Genomic DNA, 20,411 nt, shown 5'->3' with positions numbered 1-20,411 from the left:
TAGTTTGCATCGAAGGAATTCCTTATAATCTTTTCATCCTGGAGACAGCGAGAGTCTCATCAGAGCCTGCCTTCCTCCAAATTCTTCCAAAACTGATCTCTTAAAATTGAAGCTGTTCCTGGTACAGCATGTTTCTCGCTGAGGATATATCTAGACGACCTCGGACAACAATTCGCAGATTCGAAACATCATGTATTCGAACAAAACTCAAGCCAAGTCCAGAGTAAGTGAGTCAACGAAAGTAACTGATTGAGTTGTTAGACATTTCGCCTAATATCACTATCTAAAAAGGATGTTTGATGATAACGATGATGCACTGTAATACACATGGAGCATCAGTAACCTCTTCTTTTTCGTATTCTGCGGCACAACAATCGTGTAAGAGGCCTGCCTTTACAGCTGATCGAATTGGCTATCAGTGACTTATTGATTTCCCAACTAGTAGGATAGTCTATCCTGCATATGGGCGTGCACTGTCCATCCAATGACGGGCACGTTGTTAAGTTGTGAGAACTGAAGAATGCCTTCGTAAAATAGGAACCAAGAACTTGGTGCTAGATCTTCATCTAAAAGGCGATCCAATGCATCCTGTAACATCTAGGACTTGTTTCCTTCATTGTGTGTCTGAAGTCTTCCAGTCCTTCAACTGTAAGCGCATTTGCCTATCCGATCATGTCTGGCGGTCCTATGCCATTAAACGACAGTACAGTGAATTCTAAAGGCGAGGCCTTTAAGTAGTGCAGTTGGCGAGCGATTCTTCCCACTATTTGAAGCCAAAACTGCTCTGAAACTCACTTTTTGTGAACAATATCACATCAGATCTGGGGGCGCACCTACGAATCCGATCCGACTTCGGTTATTGTTAGTTCGACTCCAACTCCGGTAAAATCGAAACCACTTCCCGGAATCTTCCAGAATCGTTTTTTTGTCTTTCACTTTGCACTTCACTTATTTTGTCTTTGTCTTTGTGCAATTCCGGAGTATACGAAGTTCCGGACGACTCCGACTCCAGAAAATCCTGGGCGGAAGTAGCTTCCAAAGTCGGGTCCGAAATTATCGGAGTCGCATCGGAGTCGACTCCGGATGTTTGACAACTTTATCTATCATCACTACTACCGGAGCGATCAAGCGAATTAGACGCGAACCACTTCTTCTTCTTCTTCTTCTTCTTCTTCTTCTTCTTCTTCTTCTTCTTCTTCTTCTTCTTCTTCTTCTTCTTCTTCTTCTTCTTCTTCTTCTTCTTCTTCTTCTTCTTCTTCTTCTTCTTCTTCTTCTTCTTCTTCTTCTTCTTCTTCTTCTTCTTCTTCTTCTTCTTCTTCTTCTTCTTCTTCTTCTTCTTCTTCTTCTTCTTCTTCTTCTTCTTCTTTTGGCTCAACAACCGTGGTCGGTCAAGGCCTGCTTGCACCACTTGTGGGGTTGGTTTTCATTGCCTTTTGGATTACCCCCCCCCCCCATAGCAGGATAATCAGTCCTACGTCCTCTTAAGGCTCTCTTATCCAGGTTTCACTGTAGTAGCTCGGAGTGTGTACTAGATACAGATGGTTAGCACCTGTGCACCTGCACATGCCGACCAGACGAATCCAGCTTGCATTGCGGAGCATTAGATGATACCAGAACAATCCCACGATCGCACTTGCATTTTGACATCTGTATAACTTAGCAAATAGACAGAATTAGGCATTCTCTAGTTAGTCACAGAACAGTCAGGACATAGTGCTTAGGTGTGAAAACACATTTTAAAAAATTACTGTTTGATTTAAAAATAAAAAAATATTAAATAGTTACTTCGTCTCTTTTTTGATGGCCTAAGAGAGTTTGAAAGTATTCTGCGTTGTGTTTGAAATGCTTCAGCTATATGCTCCTCTCCTTAAACCAAACCCATGGTCAATGCATTTGCATTAAAGTCGACCCACTATTCGATAAAATCGATCAAACCCGATCGTTCGGGTAACGGCTGGTTCGCCGCAAAGGCCCGAGCAAAGGTTCGCACGATCGGGCGGGCAGTCGCTCTCATTTGCGTTCCAGCATCCGCCGCGTTTTGTCGTGTCCTCCCGTGTCCTCTGCCAGGGTCCTCTGTGAGTGTGTTGGTGTGTGTGTACTGTGGTATCGTGTAAAACCGCGTACAGCGTGTGTGTGAGTGGCGCTGTGCGCCCCCGCGTGCGCAAACGGGTTTTTTTTTTGGGATTTGGATGGTGTAGAGGTTAAGTGTGCCTGTGTGTGTGTGTGTGTTAAGGTGTTCGATTTGTGGCAGTAACACGAGGCAGGAGGGTGTTCCGCACAAAAAGCGGGATCCTTTTGCCACGACAAGTAAGTGGTTGAGCGCCTCGTGTCGTGTCTAGCGCTAGAAAATGGTGGCGCGCGTGCGTATGTGTGCATTTTTTTCATTCTCTATCTCTCCCTCTCTCTCTTTACCCCTTCTGCTCGTTTGAAAGATATGCGGTTAGTGGTGTTAGTGGCGACGGTGGTGCTGCTTGCAGCGAACGTTAGTGCCGGAAAAGTGGTGCCGGAAAAGAAGAGCACGGCCGCCAGCAAATCGTGCGGTGCGCACGAGTTCCAGTGCGAAAATGGGGCCTGCATACCGGCCGCTGGCCACTGCAACGATATACAGGACTGTGCCGACGGCAGCGACGAGTCTGGATGTGGTAAGTGTTGCAGTAGTAGTAGTAGTAGTAGTAGTAGTAGTAGTAGCGGCCAGTGCAGTGCCGTACTACACGTGCGTGCTTAGCGAGCGCGATGGCGACCGCGCCGATGCAAACTTGCAAAGCCCCCTTCTATTTAACCACCGCGTGCTGTCAGATTACTTTCTCTGCAGGGCGCCGTTCTGGTACCGGTGCCGGCACGAGTCGACCTGCATCAGCGGCTCGAGCCGGTGCGACGGCCAGCGGGACTGTCTCGGCGGGGACGACGAGGAGAACTGCGACAACTACGAGGTGCCGCACCGGGCGCCCCTCTGCAGCAAGGCGGAGTTTACCTGCACCGATCGGGCCTGCATCCCGGCCGACCTGGTGTGCGACGGCGTCCAGCACTGTCTGGACGGGTCGGACGAAACGATCGGCTGCATCGACATCGCGGGCAAGTGCAAGGGCTTCCTGTGCCGCAACAAGCACTGCCTGCAGTCGCACCACTGGGTGTGCGACGGGCTGGACGACTGTGGCGACGGCTCGGACGAGGAGCACTGCCTGAGCGAGTGTACGCTCGAGCACGGGAAGTACGAGTGCGCGAACAACCACACCTGCGTGGACGTGGCGCAGGTGTGCAACGGGGCGGACGATTGCGGCGACGGCAGCGACGAGGGCCCGGGCTGCAAGGTGCCGGCGGACGGTTGCAAGGCGCTGCACTGCGCGCCGCAGACGTGCAAGGTGCTGCCGGACGGGAAGCCGGTCTGCCTGTGCGGGGTCGGCTTCCGGTTCGAGCCGAGCGCGGGCCGGTGCGTGGACGTGAACGAGTGCGCCCGGTACGGGCTGTGCTCGCAGGGCTGCATCAACACGCCCGGCTCGTTCCGCTGCACCTGTATCGACCAGTTCCACCTGATGCGGGACGGGCGCACGTGCGAGCTGTCGTCCGGCACGGAGGCGCTGATGCTGTACACCACCCAGAAGGCGGTCGGTGCGATGTACCTGACCTCGCTGCACCAGTACTACGTCGCGAAGGAGCTGTCGCAGGTGATCGGCGTGGCGTACGACGGCAGCCACGTGTACTGGACGGACATCTCGCACAAGACGGAGTCGATCGAGCGGTCGCTGGAGGACGGCAGCGACCGGGTGCAGCTGCTTACCGCCGGCCTGATCTCGCCCGAGGACATCGCGCTCGACTGGCTGACCGGGAACATCTACTTCAGCGACAGCGGCCAGATGCACATTGCCGTCTGCTCGAGCGACGGCTACCACTGCCGGGCGATCGTGCAGGACGAGCTGCACAAGCCGCGCGGGATCGCGCTGCTGCCGCAGAACGGTACGCTGTTCTACAGCGACTGGGGCAACAACGCGATGATCGGGCGGGCCCGGATGGACGGCACCGAGCAGCAGGTCGTCGTCAGCGACGGCATCCACTGGCCGAACGGGCTGACGCTCGACTGGCCCAACCAGCGGCTGTACTGGATCGACGCCAAGCTGAAGCGCATCGAGAGCATGCACTTTGACGGCACCGACCGGGTGGTGGTGCTGGACGACGTGCTGAAGCACCCGTTCTCGATCGCGGTCTTCAACGACCGGTTGTACTGGTCCGACTGGGACACCAAGAGCATCCAGTCGTGCGACAAGTTTACCGGCAAGATGCGCCAAACGCTCGTCCACGATCGCATGATATTTGGTAGGTATCACAGACAAAGACATAGACATAGACATAGACATAGACATAGACATAGACATAGACATAGACATAGACATAGACATAGCCATAGCCATAGACATAGACATAGCCATAGACATAGACATAGACATAGCCATAGACATAGACATAGACATAGACATAGACATAGACATAGACATAGACATAGACATAGACATAGACATAGACATAGACATAGACATAGACATAGACATAGACATAGACATAGACATAGACATAGACATAGACATAGACATAGACATAGACATAGACATAGACATAGACATAGACATAGACATAGACATAGACATAGACATAGACATAGACATAGACATAGACATAGACATAGACATAGACATAGACATAGACATAGACATAGACATAGACATAGACATAGACATAGACATAGACATAGACATAGACATAGACATAGACATAGACATAGACATAGACATAGACATAGACATAGACATAGACATAGACATAGACATAGACATAGACATAGACATAGACATAGACATAGACATAGACATAGACATAGACATAGACATAGACATAGACATAGACATAGACATAGACATAGACATAGACATCAACCATACGTTCATTACGCAATCTATGGACGAGCCCACACTAACGCTCTATCTTTCGTTGCAGATGTGCACGTCTATCACTCGAGCATACAGCCGAAGGTAAGCCATGCCTGCGCGAATCACACCTGCACCCATCTCTGTCTGCTCACCTCGAACGCGACGTACGCGTGCGCCTGCCCGCAAGGGATGGAGCTGTCGCGGGACAAGCACAGCTGCGCCAGCGTCGCCAAGCGGCAGGACATCCTGCTCGGCATCGGCCACTATCTGGTGACGCTCAAGCATCATCCGTTCGGGCGGCATGCGACGGGACGTGGGGAACCGCTGCCGGTCGCCACGATCAGCCGGCTCGCGTTCAACAGCCTGACCGGCGAGCTGTTCGTCGCGGACAACAGCCGCCGGGCGATCTACACGGTCGAGCTCGGGTCGCTCCGCACCCAGCGGCTGGTCCGGAGCGGCATCGGCCGGATAACAGCACTCGCTTTCGACTACCTAAGCAACACGCTGTACTGGTCCGACGCGGAACGGTCCACTATTGAGATATATAGTTTGCAGACCCGGCATCGTTCGATCATTCAGCACTTCCTCGGGGACGATGCGCCGGTCGCGCTCGCGCTCATCCCCGAGACGGGCAAGCTGTTCGTGGCGCTCCGGTCGCCCTCCGGCCACACGCACATCGACCGGCAGGACATGACCGGCCGCGGTCCGCACACGCACGTCATCGAGGAGCGGCTAGGTAAGGGCGTTTTATTAGCTTATGCCCATATTTGCGCTATTGTCTCACAGGCTCTCATAGTTATTGACTTCTTATTGTCCATTTTTTGGCTAAAGACTAACCACCAAATGGAAATAAGAAGAAACATTTTTTTTTTTAAATTAATGAAGTGAACCTTGTCGTTTTGAGTAATAACAGTAATTAACTTGTATTTAATCACAAATTCATACAGATAACTTATTCTACGTTTACTTACATACATACATGCCTACTTCAACAAAAAAATCTATTAAACAAGTAAAAACGAAATCAGGGAAAGAAAAAAAATAAGAAACAATAACAAAAAAAGAAGATGAGTAGAAAGAGGAAAAAAGGATAACGAGCAGAAGAGAAAACGAGAGAGAAAAAAAAACGCTAAAAAGAAAATTAATGAGTAAGCCAAAGAGGAAGAAAACAGAAAGAGAAAACAAAAAAAACAATACGAAAGAGAAAAGGGCAAGAGATAGAGAAAGAGAAAGGGAGAGATGCAGAAAAAGAAATAGATAGAGCAAAAGGAAGAGAAAGACGAAGAAAGTAAAATTAAAAGTAAAAGAGCAAGCAACAGCGAGAGAAGAGAGAAAAAGAGAAAAAAGACGAAGGTGGACACACAAAATGAGAAGAATGAGATGAAAGTGAAAGAGAGTGCATAGCGAGAGAGAAAAAAGAAAAAGTGGAAAAATACGAACACGAACAAACAAAATGAGAAGCAAAATCTTTAAGATTAATACGTTTAAAAAACCGTTACTTAAAGCTAATTTTAATTTTTTTCTCCTTCCACCCCCATTCAACCCCCCCCCCCCCATCCCCCGCCCCCTCTCTTAATCCATTAGGCAGCAACGGTACGATCAGCTTCGCGGTCGACCAGGACCTCCGGTCCGTCTTCTGGAGCGACAGCGGCACGAACCGGATCGAGATCACCAGCTTCGAGGGGGACACGCGCCACCTGTTCCGGGAGTATCTGCGCGAGCCGGTCTCGCTCGCGATCATCGGCAGCGAGCTGTTCTGGACGTGCCGCGGCTCCCAGCGGCTCTACTGGTCGGACAAGCACAACGTCGGCGCGACGAAGCGCATCAGCGTGCAGCTGCCGCCCGATCTGGCCCTGCCGGACGAGATGCCGATCGCGGCGAGCCAGCCGACGACCCGCCGGCCCGACCACCCGTGCACGCGCAGCAACGGCGGCTGCTCGCACATCTGCGTGGCGGGCGGGCTCTACACGAGCGCCTGCGTCTGCCCGACCGGCATGGTGTTCAACACGACGCTGGCCCGCGTGTGCATCGATGCGGCCGCCTGCGCCTTCCGCTGCGCGTCGGGCGAGTGTCTGGCGAAGGGGCTGCGGTGCAACGGGCGCGTCGACTGCATGGACCAGTCGGACGAGCAGGGCTGCGAGAGCAAGACGCCGGCGGGCGCCGGCACCACCGGCTGCCGGTGGAACGAGTTCCGCTGCGCGGACGGGAGCCGCTGCATCGCCGCGACGAGCCGGTGCGACAGCCGGCCGGACTGTGCCGACCGGTCGGACGAGGCGAACTGCGAGGGGTACGATCGGCGCACCAACTGCACGCGCTACCAGTTCAGCTGCGCGGACGGGTTCTGCGTCGATGCGACGGCCCGGTGCGACCAGGTGCCGGACTGCCCGGACGGCTCGGACGAGCAGGACTGTGCGGGTGTGGGGGGTAAGGGCGGCGTGGTAGCGACGACGTGCGCGGCCGGCATGTTCCGCTGCAACAGTGGGCAGTGCGTGCCGGGCAGCTGGGAGTGCGACGGCAGCCCCGACTGCCACGATGCGTCCGACGAGCACGAGTCGTGCCAGCCGGCAGAGAAGAAGCAGGAGAAGGAGCAGGAGAAGGAGCAGGAGCAGTGCGGCGAAGGGCGCTTCCGGTGCGGCGTTGGGTTCTGCATCAGCAGCGCGTTGGTGTGCGACGGCAACGATGACTGCGGCGACGGCACGGACGAGGAGCATTGCGTCGGGCGGACCGGGGCGGCGGCGGCCCAGTGCAGCGAGCAGGCGGTCGCGAACGGCACCGCGTACCGGTGCGCCCGGTCCGGCGCCTGTCTGCCGGCGGCGGCCCGCTGCAACGGGACGGCGGAGTGCCCGCACGGCGAGGACGAGACGGGCTGCAGCAACTGCGGGCTGCGCGAGTTCCAGTGCGCGGACGGCCAGTGCATCCGGCAGGAGTGGCGCTGCGACCACGACCAGGACTGCGACGACGGCTCGGACGAGCGGAACTGCACGGCGGGGGCGGACGGAAGCACGGCCCACGCCCACGCGATCGACTGCGGCCGGGACACGTTCGAGTGCGGGCCGGGCGAGTGCATCCCGGTGACGAAGCTGTGCGACGGCCGGCGCGACTGCACCAACGGGCACGACGAGGAGGGCGCCTGCGCGTCCGCCTGCACCGGCGGGCTCGGCCCGTGCGCCCAGATCTGCCAGAAATCCCCCGCCGGCTCGATCTGCGCCTGTCTCGAGGGGTACGAGCTGGCGGGCGACCGGAAAACCTGCACCGACGTGAACGAGTGCGCCCGGGGGCAACCGTGCGCCCAGCAGTGCGCCAACGTGCACGGCTCGTACCGGTGCGCCTGCCACGACGGCTTCATGCTGCGCCCGGACAAGGCGTCCTGCAAGTCGGTGGGGCCGGCGCCGCGCCTACTCTACACCGCCCTCGACCAGGTGCGGCAGCTGACGCTGCAGCAGCCGCCCCGCATCGACACGGTGCTGCGGGCGAACGGGAGCCGCATCACCGCCCTCGACCTGGACGTGCGCCAGCGCCGGCTGTACTACGCCGCCGAGAACGGGGCCGCCCTGTACGAGCACGATCTGCGCACGAACGAGACGCGCGTGCTGGCGAACGTGGGCCGGCCGGACCGGCTGGCGGTCGACTGGGTCGCCGGCAACGTGTACTTTGCCGACGCGACCGAACCCTCGCTCAAGGTGTGCCACTTCGGGCGGGGGGCGTGCGCCCGCGTCGCCTCCTTCTCGCAGCGCAACTACGTGAAGGCGGTCGCGGTCGACCCGGTCAACCGGTACCTGTTCTACGCGCTGCTGTTCTCCTGGATCTTCCAGGTGCCGCACACGATCGTGTACCGGGCCCGGCTGGACGGGTCGCTGCAGGAGATCGTCACCAAGCAGGCGGGCATCGTGTCGGCGCTCGCGGTCGACCCGCAGGCCCAGCTGCTCTACTACACCGAGCTCGCCGGCAACACGCTGCGGCGCGTCGACTATCTCGGCCAGGGGCAGCGCGTGCTCGCCGAGGACCAGCCCGGCCTGCTGCACCAGCCGGTGCAGCTGAGCGTGTACGAGAACCAGGCGCTGGTGGTGAACCGGGCCCCGCCCGGCTCGATCGGCCAGTGCCAGCTGTACGGCCAGTACCGGTGCGAGCCGTACCGCGTGAACGTGCCGCCGACCGGGCTGCTGCTGGTCGTGCAGGAATCGCGCCAGCCGATGGTGCCGAACGTGTGCGACCGGGCCAACTGCACGCATCTGTGCGTGGCCGTCGGGCCGGTCGCTCGCTGCATCTGCGAGAACGGGCTGGAGATAGCGGAGGGCGATCGGTGCGCCGAGCCGAAGGATGGAGCCCGCGCGATGAAACCGTACCGCGGCACCGTGCTGGTTGGGGCAGCAGCGCCCGCGCATCCGACGGCCGCCGACGGTGCCGACGACGAAGGGGCCGGCTGGCTGGCCGGTCTGCTGCACGTGCTGCTGTACGTGACGCTCGTCGGTGCGACGGTCGGTGCCGGCTGGTACGTCTATCGCCAGCGGTTCCAGCACAAGTTCGACGTCGGCATACACTTCAACAACACCGAGCTGAGCACGAGCGAGTACGCGCAGGTGGAGCTGTGCAAGGTGGAGGGAAGGAACGTGCTCACGCTGGTGCAGCATCCGGCCGAGGGGGACGCGCTGTCGGCGACCAGCGGCGCCACGGACGGCAACGGGCCGGACATACAGAACTTTGCGGTCGGCTCGACCGACACGCCGTACTACAACTGCGACGACGATCTGCACGAGCGGCTGATCGTTTGAGGGGTTGCGCGAGCGCCTAAATGTATGCACATGGGCCCGGGGGCAGCGCAATACAGGTGTTTGTTTTGTTGCTGTTTTTTGTGCTTTTAACCCTCGTGCCGCCCTCGACTGTACTTTCGCACGGCCGTTTGCTGCCGTTTTCGTTTCGCTGCCTGTGGGGCTTTCTGCTGGAATATTTGTATGTTTTAGAACGTAAAATAAAACATTCCGCATCCGTTTGTGCTGGGGAACCGATTGGATGTAGCTAGATTTAAATAGGCTCGTTTTATTTACTATAATTTAAAAGAGCTGGTTACCTCAGATTGTTTCTCAGAATTCTACGGTCAAAAATCCTCACTGGTCTGCTTATTAGAGCTGTCCCTTTTGACTTCATCACTTTCCTCTTTTCTTGCATTCACAGCCTAAATTGCACTTGCATATTTTCTCATGAATCATCATGAATTAAAAATGGATATAGGTATTTTTTTATTATTATTTATTTGTATAGAAATGTTCGATCACGCTCGCCTTCTCTTTGAAGATTTAAAAAATACGTAGTGTGTCGAATATAATTGATCAGCACTCAATTCTAAATTGCTTCTGTACTTGCGGACTTACATTAGAGTTCAGTATATAAGCAGTTGAATTACCGTTCTAGCTCTAGCGTGGTATATTTTCAGTGCGAATCAATACATCAGTACCGAGGGATGGATCAAGGCGAGGACATCCCCACTGGATGGTTCCTGGTCTCATCACAGATGGTGTCATTAGCTTTTTTTTGCTGTTTAAAAAATGCTGCAGTCGTCTACCGTCTGCCAAACTGAGTCCCTTAGGATTCTTTTTAGCCCGACATCTTGCGTCGTTTCGACTAGAGATGGCAAAAATGAAATGAATGAAAAAATAGAAATAAAAAGCCAGGAATCAGTTTTCGGAATCGACGACGGAATCGACTACGGAATCGATTCCAGCATCGGCTCCGGAATTGGAATCGGCTCCGGAGTTAGTTGCGGAATCAGCCCCGGAATTGGTTCCGGAATCGGCTCCAGAATTGGTTCCGGAATCGGCTTCGGAATTGGCTACGGGGGTGGCTTTGGAATCAGAATCGGTTCCGCAATCGGAATCGACCCTAAAAACAATTCTGGAATCGGCTTCAGAATGTCAATCAGCTTCGGAATTGGAATCAGCTCCGGAATTGGCTTCGGAATCAGAATTGGTTCTGATATCAGAATTGGCTTCCAAATCGGAGTCGATTTGGATATCTCTAAAACAATAGCCCTAGCGCCACAGAATAAGCTTAAACGACTGGAAAATCAGATGTGCATAAAAAAAAAACGAAGGCTCCATAACTTCACAGGTTTGCTCAATAGAATGCGTTACATAACTCATCTTTATATTGCTGTTCTTTTCTTGCAAATGTGTTTCGCCTAGCTGTATCTAACCATGGCCTATATACCTTTCTAACTTTCTGAGCAAAAATCTATGAAGATGGTCGTGAGGTCAAATACGAGGGTATCAACAGCTCTGATGTTTCACATTGGAGTTTAGGTATTTACCCAAATAGCCAGCTCGTACTTTATAGCTGATTTAGGGCTGATTAACGAAAAATCGTTCCGATGTCGTACTTTGGGGCTGATTAAGAGATGAAGCGGTACTTTGCCGAACTATGGAGCTTTTTAACAGGCACATGGTACTCTTTGCAACTTTGCGGCTGATTAGCACTATGTGTAGGGTTCATGGTGGAACTTGAAGGCTTGTTAAGAAAGGGTACCGAACTTGGTGGAACTTTATAGCTTTTTAATGCATGACATCGGTACAAGGTGGCTCTTGTCAAAGTGTCAAAGACGTACGCCGCCAATAATCTCATTGCTGCTGCACAAGTTAGATACGTTAATTGAAGAATGAATATTGAGTGAAGTGATTGTGAATTATCAGTATATTGTGTAAAATTTTGTGTAATTCATCAATACAAAGGATTTAAAAATATACATATGTGTTTAAACGAAACAAATCTTGTTGTTTATTTCATCGATGACGCTTGCTTGAAAATAAAACACAAAGAAAAATAATCCCTGGCATCGTGGCATAAGGAAGCTGCTTAGGCGCTGTTTGAAAGACCCACATAGAACTTTGATGCTGTTTATCTACTGCAAAAGGCGAATTAGAGCAGCGATCTTTAGCGTGCCAAAATGAGCTGCTTAAGCAATTCTGGCTATTTGGGTCATTCCGGGTCTAATTCCAATTATAGAATCAGTACTGATTCCGTTACCGGAGCAAATTGCGATTCCCAGGTCGAATCCGATTTCGAAGCCGTTTCTCGAAACCAGGTAGGTCCGATTCCTAACTCCCACCACCAGTATCAACCCCGTTTGGAAGCAATTTAGTGCATTTGTGGCGTATTAGTGTGCGAACGCTTAAATCTTTTATTTCGGGAACAAACTGGATGTAGAATTTCATCCAACCAAAAGAAGCATCATTTTTATAGATGAAGTTTTGAATGTATATTTTCTTTGGCGGCTATATAGACATGACCAACTCTAATGCATTCTCAATTTATTTGTTTGCTTATGTGTTTGGTTCCTGTACAACAGGGTTAAGGTGGCAGGCGACCCCCGGCACAGGGTGACACCGGAGCGTTCTCCGGTCATATGCTGACGGTGGCTACCCCGTGTCCGCCCTTTCCCAACCCTACCCAGTGTGTGCGTGCGTGTGTACTGCAAAACAAATAAAAACACACACACACAACCATCAGAGCTAACAGCACACTAAACGCGGTGCAAACAACATCGCCATCGGAGCATAACTTCGGCCAAAAAAGGGGGGGGGGGAGAAAAAACAGCAAAAAACCAACAACTGTGAGATGACTGTGCAGAGTTGTGAAATCGCCGCGTCATAATCGTGCGAAGCTCACACCGATAAAGGTTTTGGATGTTTCCGGAGTGCATTTGCTGCTTAGCACCTTGCGGCATCGAGCGCTAGCGTACTCCCTCCCGGCAACCGGTACTTGTTGTTTTGTTTTTATCTCCTTAAATCCGCCTTATCGGTTCGACCCTTCCCTACCCATCGCCATAGAAGTACGTTCCCAGGGCGTGAAGTGTAGCGCGGCGCGCGAGTGCACCGGTCGTGAATGAATTTCCATTTCGGTTTCTTCACTCTTACAGCACACTCGCTCGGGATACGATGCAGAGCAAGGGCGAGATCGCTAAAATCGTCGGCGCGGTGCTGCTGCCCCAGCTGGGCGGGTTCGTCAATGGGAAGCTGACGCGGACGCAAATCACCGAATGGTACAACCACCTGAACTTCCCGTGGTTCAAGCCCCCGAACTGGCTGTTTGCGCCGGTGTGGACCGCACTGTACTCCGGCATGGGGTACGCCTCGTACCTGGTGTGGAAGACGGGCGGCGGTTTCGGCGGCCCGGCCCAGCTGCCGCTCGCCCTGTACGGCACCCAGCTCGCGCTCAACTGGGCCTGGACGCCGATCTTTTTCGGCCTGCACCAGCTCAAATGGGTAAGTTGGCCCGGCCGGGCTCTCGGTGCACTCACTCACTCCGTTCCGCGTTTGCTTTGCAGAGCGTGGTTGAAATTCTAGCCCTCACCGGCTCAGTCGCGGCAACCGGTGTAGCGTTCTACCGGATCAACCCGCTCGCCGGCTACCTGTTCGTGCCGTACTTTGCCTGGTGCGCCTTTGCCAGCGCGCTCAACTACCAGATCTACAGCCTGAACACGCCGCCGGCCTCGACCGCCACGATCGAGGAGGTGACCGACGGTGCCAAGAGCAAGTAAGGCAAGCAGGCCGAGCCACGGACTACGCTCTACGGACTGGCATTCATCAGCACGTAGCGCGCACACACATCGCAACATCGCCAATAAAGTCACGTAACCTCCTCCCGATCAAACGCTCCCGTCGATCAGCCCGGGCACGCTGTCCCTATCGGTGAGCGTCCCGGGGCCTCTTGTTGGAGCCTCTCAGCTGCTTGCATTGGTGCGAATATTATCACTGACAAGTGGAAGGCATGCCCAGTACCATTTGCAAAGCAGGAGCAGGAGCGGGGAAGTCCTAAGAATATGTTGAGGCATTTTTTTACTGTAATTTATTTACAAAAATGCTCTCGGAAGCAAATAAAACGCGTAAATATTGACAAGATTGGCTCAGCTCTCCGCGTTACATTAGCGTTATGCGTAACGCGTAACGCCTGTCCATCTCAAACCCAAGCAGCATTGTTTGTACGCCTGTTTCAACCGTCGTGGATGAACGAGTGGATGGAAGATCATGTCTTAATATTTATGAATATTATGTAATACAGCTGTTGCCCCCAAAGGTTCACTCTAAGGCCGAAAATACACCACGCGAGGTTTCATCGGCCGCGGTAACCTAGTATAACAGTAGAACAGTTCAGCTGTCATATCTGCCTCGCCTGCAATCTGGCTCGCAATTCCGCAGAGGTACCCACCACGAGTATTTTTGAGTGTTCTCGGTAGCGAGATCGAATGACGTTTCATTACTATACTGGATTGACATCAGAGTTATACGAGATTGATCGCGAAACAAAGGAAACTTCGCGTCGTGTATTTTCGGCCTAACGCACTTATTTTTGTCTGTAAGTCATATTTTTTCTTCTTTTTTGGCACAACAACCGCTGTCGGTCAAGACCTGCCTGTACCCACTAGTGCAGTGAATTTGGCTTCCAGTGACTTATTGTTACCATAGTCGGGATAGTCAGTCCTACGTATGGAGACACAGTCCATTCAGGGCTTGAACCCATGACAGGCATGTTGTGTAGTCGTACGACTTGATGAATGTACCACCAGACCGGCCCTATTTTTTTAACTGTAAAATACAATTTTACAAAGCAATACGGCCTTCTTGGACCGTTGCTTCTGAATAAAAAATACTTTTTTACTCTTCCCTACTCGCAAATATCCGTTGAATGCTTTCTAATCGCCTTGTAATCGCCGGCTAAGGTCTGGATCTATGACCATGGTGCGTCAGCATGTTTTCAATCGCAACATTTATGAATTTTCGTATTTATTTCAAAAACTGCACAAATTCGCTCACAAAAACATTTCAGAATTAAGTTGAAATTATTTTTTATCGGTTTTGGTGATCAAACAAGTCCGAAAATGTTACTGATACAAATAAGCATGAAACAAATCGATTGTTTTCCCTTGCAACAAAAATGTTCCCGCAACATGAGTTTGACAGTTCGTCCTTATAACCCGGCGCTCTAGCACCAATCGAATCGTTTTCGATTGGTGCTAGAGCGCCGGGTAATTTGGCAACACATGTTCCCTTAGCATTTTCATAGACCTGGGCCTAATTGAAGGCGATTAGAAGTACATTTAGTAGTAATTAAATACCTATGAAATATTTCGTTGAAAATATTTATTTTGAATTTTAAATATGAATCTGCAACTGCCACAAGAAAGACTTACAAGCGTTTCTTGTACACGGTTAAGCCGCACACCGGTTGATCCGCCTCCGGATTATCGACGTTCTTCTATAATAGTTTCTTGCTATGATATTCGTAAACAAAAATTATTGAGAAGCAAAATTAAAATGATAACTTTTTGAAAAGCATAATTAATTCACTATGTTCAGCCTTCATTATCGGGATGACTGAAATATGTAACTCATTAAACCTTCTATTAGAGCTATCGCAAGGAGTTTGATGTATTAACCCCTGTCAACGGGTTTTTATAAAAAGAACTGAATAATGCAGACAATCTTCAATTAAATGAAATTGCTCAAAACTTAACGCAAGAGAATATTACATGTGGTCGAATCTCACTCACATTTGTGCACAGCAGTTGGAGCAATACAACATAGCAAGAAACTATTATAGAAGAACGTCGATAATCCGGAGGCGGATTAACCGGTGGGCGGCTTAACCGTGCGCATTAATGTGACAGCTGTTCAAATGTACGGAGAAAATTTGTAGCGATAGTCAAGTGGGCAACCAGTTTTTGGTGCAGCTCTGTAGTGTCTAGTGATATTTTCGAAATTCACTTTTGTTCATGAACAGTCATTAAACCTATAGTTATTGATTAAAATAATATTCTACTAACGATTAATTGACTAATTTATAGTGAATTAATCATAAAACTAGTGAATTATATAATTTTATATAAATTTGACATTTCCCAAGTGCCACAAATCCACTAAACGACCACTAAACGCCTTCTAAACGCCTCAAATTCTCTACCTAAACGGAATATAGAAAGACTTCGTTTAGCAGACGGCAAACGACTCATGCATTCTAAAAATAGCAAAAAAGCTGGTGGTGCCATCTGTTTGTGGGATACCCAACCGTGGAGCTTCCTCGCTTGGAGGAGAGCTTTCTCATTTCCTCTGTACTGTTGTATGGTTTCGCATTGAAGTTATGCATCGCTAGAACTAGAACGGCGATACGATTGTTTAAATACTAAACTCCAACGGAAACCACCAGTACTGAAGCAAGTGAGATTTGAGTAATGGTCGTTGGTGTTGATACCCACGTATCTGACCACACGACCATTCATATAGATTTTTGCTTGGAAAGTTAGAAGGCTATATAGGTCATTATAAGATGAAACTTGTCGAAACACATTGCAAGAAAAGGATAGCAATATAATGATGAGTTGTAATACGCCATCTATTGATCAAACCAATGAAGCTGTGAAGCTTTCATTTTTTTCCTATGGATATTCAATTTTCCAGTCGTTTAAGCTTAATCTGTGGCGCTTGGGTTCTTGAACCATTTCTTGATTTTATCCGTGCAAATCGATTAATTGTTAACCGTCTGGTCCCGAGCTACACGGATAATCGACGTTCTACTGTATACAGTGGAGCGACGTTTATCTGGGCTTGACCTCGCCCGGATATGCGAATTACACGGGCAATGAGTCAAACGACATATTTATCACCAATTTCTGATTATTGTTTGGAAAATTATCTTTTAAGGATTAAAATAACCCAGTTTTTATTAACTTCATGTTTTTCTTATGACAATATTTAAATTTTTTTTATGAATTTTAGCGTTCTTTGTGATGACAATGTTCTCTTATAACGGCTTTTTCAAATATTCTCCTCATAACGCAATGTCACCTTTGTATTGAACTGGCATTTCTCAACAGCACGGATAAACGGACAGCCGGTTAAAAGGTATCCGGATAAACGGCGCTCCACTGTATTTAATTTTGGTCGGTCGCGCCACAACACCACAATAAAAATGCTGCTTGGGAATATTTATATTAGCGTTATTTCTGCTCACTTGGGTATATCAATCTTGGCCGGCGAGCTGTCAAACATTGAAACAAAAGTTTGACGGCTGGGTTGTTGGTGTTTTTTTTTGCGAATGGGAAGAAAACCCCACAACAAACGAGAGTTTGTGTTGTGCTCGACCGATTCAGCCCTAGCTGGTGGACGCTGCGACAAAGCCACAAAACATCTTCGTTCGTAATACAACAGGTAATGCTCGGTTAAACAGGCTAAGATCGTTCGTGGGCATTCATTCGGCTCACCACGCAACCATACATATCGGTACTAATGCACGGAAGGGGGGGGGGTCTGTGTTTTGCGTTTTAGCTGTGCGGTGGTGGTGGTGGTGCAAGCCCGTACATTCCCGCTTTGCCTACCATGGCCGACGAGTATCAGTATGTGAGCAAGAGCAAGCTGAAGCTGAAGAACGATTCCGACACGAAGAAAAAGCACAAGAAAAAGGACAAGAAAAAGGAAAAGGAGAAAGTGTTCCGGGCCGTGCTGGAAGACCCTGGCAAAGGCGAGGACCGCCACCAGCAGCAGCAGCAGCAGCAGCAGGGACAGGGGCAGACAAGCGCAGCCCCAGGACGGGTACTGACGAAAGCGGAAGAATCGTTTAAAAAGATGCAGGAGAAGATGGTAAGTTTGTGCGGGGATCGTTCCATTAGTTCGGAGACGCATATACTTTCTCGCACTTTAACTAGCAGTCTAACAGCCTGATCACGGTGTTCGAACGGCAAGTCGAACGGCAGGTGACATGGAACATCGAACGAAGTTTCGGTCAAGTAGACTTCATTTTTTTTACGATCAAACGATGATTGATTAAAATTACTTGGCATGATTCCGATATTTTGCTGCTCGATTTGCAGCCCGCTAGTCCATGCGACTGCCGTTTGAACTGTTGATCGGGCTGTTATTTCAGAATTTTTTTTTTGTGCAGCATCATCTGTACAAACCTTAGGGGACACTGATGCCCCTGCTTAAACCGTATTTGTACGAGAAATACGTCCTGGTTCAGCAAACATATTCTGATTATTACTGCTGTTTCCTCAACTTTTCTCTAAAAAATAAAAGAAAAAAACGCGCAAAGACAACATTAAGCCCCATATGAGGGCGGCTAGTCGCACCTTCGCTTGGCTAATCATTCTCATTCCCTGCCGGACCGGTGATCCGTACTATTTGCAGCAAAACAAACGCATCGTGGAGAAGGCACAGATGACCCACAAGCAGCGGGTAGAGTTGTTCAACATGCATCTCGACAGCCTGACCGAACATTTTGACATACCGAAGGTGTCCTGGACGAAGTAGTTGGACCAGCCAGATCGGGAGGAATGCACTGCTGTGGTGCAATTACGGATTGGCCACGGATACGCTATATCGTGTGATGATGTGAAGAGTTTGTGGGTGTGTGTGTGTGTGTGAATAAAATAAATCGTTCCATATCGACGTGGTGCAGTAGGCTACAGCTGCAGAAGCATTCAAGCATCAAAACCTGCTTCGAAGGCATCCTTAGAACGAACGAACGAGGAAAGAAAGATCGAGAACGACACGTACTACACCGCCTACCGCAATAGAGGCTGGCTAGTCGAAAGTGGAGCGAAATGCGAAAGCGTTCTGATTCTGTTGGTAGGGCACACGATGCAAATAATAATTAATTTTTTTTTTAAATCTGACTAAGGTGTAGTTTATTTCAAGTGATTTTTTATAAGAATGTAGATTTTCTATGAGTATTCATTTTATTTTTATAGATGTCGTTAAGATCCATCTCCATCTGGATTCCGCCTTTCTCGCTACAGCAATTGCGCCTTTTTTAGATATCCATACGGGTTAGACTCGGGAGCAGTTAGTAAGCTAGTAATTACCTAGCACAACAATCTAATCAAAAGGGATATTTTTTTTTTAAGACGAATACGAACAAAAACAGAACAAGCAGCGAGTGGGTAGAATCTAACACATAGGGTGAGCAGGCTGCCACCACACATAAATGGATCATAAATGGTCATACATCACCTTTACATTCTTCAAGGATAATCAAGCCTACATCAACCTTAACCGTTACGATCGATTTTGTCATCACGATCAGAAAGAAACGAAACCCCAGGCCGAATGTTTTTCGATTATAGTCAGTGTTGGATTTTGAGGTAGGATACCACACACCCCTGAATTTGGGCAATTAGTTATAACGCCCCAACGTATGCAACTGGCATAACACCTTAGTAACGAAATCCCATTAATGGGTAAATCTAACTGGATTTTGCATGTGAAACCAGTTTATTGAGAAGAATGAGTATCTTTCGCTAAGAACACCCCGAAAAGACTAATATAGGGTTTGTCACAATTGGTCGGTTCCCATAATTTTGGGCTTATTTTTGCTCCTCTCACGATTTATTCATCGTATCCTATAGATCTTTGGTTTGTTGCCATAATTTGTTAGTATCGTCTGTTTAGATTTTATTACAATTAAACCAAACAATTATATGAATCGACCAATTAAATATGGGAATACACCAAAACATTGTGGGAAGCAACAAAAAAAAAAAAAACAGTTATGGGAACCACCCAATAAATCGTGCAAATCCTGTACAGTCAAGTTAGAATTCCAGTACATACATACTGAATGTTATTTTTAATCTCATGGCTCTTATTAGAAAACTCTATTCCTCTTGAGAGTAGCAAGACCTTGAAAGAAATCCGCGGTTTGAACGGCAGAGGTTTTAAACGGGGTGCCAGCCTTTTTCAGGGCTTTTGTGCGGGAGTACTCCTTCTCCACCCATACAGTTCACGAATTGGAGTAGATTATATACTCAACAGTCGGTGGGGTTTATTTGTGGCTAGGGATCGCAACTATTGCAGAATCCTGGAATTAAAATCAATAGCATTTGCTATTTTATAGATTTTATGAATGGTTTTATGTGCGTGATGTGATATGGTGGGAGGGTACTAGTAGCACACACAGTGACACAATAGTAAAACATACTATTTCTTAATGACAACCGACGCTTTATTCGACAAGATACATTAGCCGCGCTGCCCCGAACTGAAGTGCCGACCACTTCGCATAGCAGCCGAATGATCCTCGCCGATCGATCGTTCTCAGGCGCCTACTGCAGGGAGATAGCACTTAGGTGGCTGGCTGTATTCGTGCATCTAACAAATAATATATGCTGCTGATCGAGACTGCACTTGCGCGATGAGTCTCGAAGTGTGATGTTCAGTAGATCCACTGATGCTGCTCTTCTGGACTTGCTGGCTCGGCAAGAACTGTGTACAATCCTGCGCTGTGGCATTGGAGTGTGATGATCAGACTGTTGCTCGTCATCACTCAGCTGCTCGGCTCGAATCGTGTTACAAACCCTGCACGATGAGTCTCGAAGTGTGATGATCAGTAGATCCACTGATGCTGCTCTTCTGGACTTGCTGGCTCGGCAGGAACTATGTACAATCCGGCGCTGTGGCATTGGAGTGTGATGATCAGACTGTTGCTCGTCATCACTCAGCTGCTCGGCTCGAATCG

General features: G+C 49.9%; 3 protein-coding genes across 5 annotated transcripts; all 3 read left to right on the top strand.

The window, feature by feature from the left end:
* The first annotated feature begins 2,025 nt into the window (after positions 1–2,025).
* LOC121598306 (putative vitellogenin receptor) lies at positions 2,026–9,924 on the top strand. Of its 2 annotated transcripts, none has more exons than XM_041924943.1 (5): positions 2,026–2,307; positions 2,433–2,642; positions 2,797–4,308; positions 4,984–5,652; positions 6,501–9,924. In XM_041924943.1, the coding sequence occupies exons 2-5, from the start codon at positions 2,435–2,437 to the stop codon at positions 9,683–9,685; spliced, it is 5,574 nt and encodes a 1,857-aa protein (XP_041780877.1). In that variant the 5' UTR covers positions 2,026–2,307; positions 2,433–2,434; the 3' UTR covers positions 9,686–9,924. The 2 variants fall into 2 exon arrangements, with proteins under 2 accessions (XP_041780877.1, XP_041780887.1); XM_041924953.1 differs by having other exon boundaries at positions 2,028–2,075.
* A 2,406-nt stretch (positions 9,925–12,330) lies between these two features.
* Positions 12,331–13,799, top strand: LOC121596391 (translocator protein). Of its 2 annotated transcripts, none has more exons than XM_041921301.1 (3): positions 12,331–12,661; positions 12,823–13,168; positions 13,231–13,799. In XM_041921301.1, the coding sequence occupies exons 2-3, from the start codon at positions 12,842–12,844 to the stop codon at positions 13,441–13,443; spliced, it is 540 nt and encodes a 179-aa protein (XP_041777235.1). In that variant the 5' UTR covers positions 12,331–12,661; positions 12,823–12,841; the 3' UTR covers positions 13,444–13,799. The 2 variants fall into 2 exon arrangements, with proteins under 2 accessions (XP_041777235.1, XP_041777225.1); XM_041921291.1 differs by having other exon boundaries at positions 12,334–12,735.
* Positions 13,800–16,954: 3,155 nt separating this feature from the next.
* Positions 16,955–18,570, top strand: LOC121589580 (protein FAM32A). The gene is made up of 3 exons (XM_041908607.1): positions 16,955–17,107; positions 17,225–17,536; positions 18,083–18,570. The coding sequence occupies exons 2-3, from the start codon at positions 17,276–17,278 to the stop codon at positions 18,203–18,205; spliced, it is 384 nt and encodes a 127-aa protein (XP_041764541.1). The 5' UTR covers positions 16,955–17,107; positions 17,225–17,275; the 3' UTR covers positions 18,206–18,570.
* The last annotated feature ends 1,841 nt before the right edge of the window (positions 18,571–20,411 follow it).

This window comes from Anopheles merus, chromosome X (assembly GCF_017562075.2).
Source record: "Anopheles merus strain MAF chromosome X, AmerM5.1, whole genome shotgun sequence".
NCBI lineage: Eukaryota > Metazoa > Arthropoda > Insecta > Diptera > Culicidae > Anopheles > Anopheles merus.
This window is presented reverse-complemented; position numbering and strand designations above follow the sequence as displayed.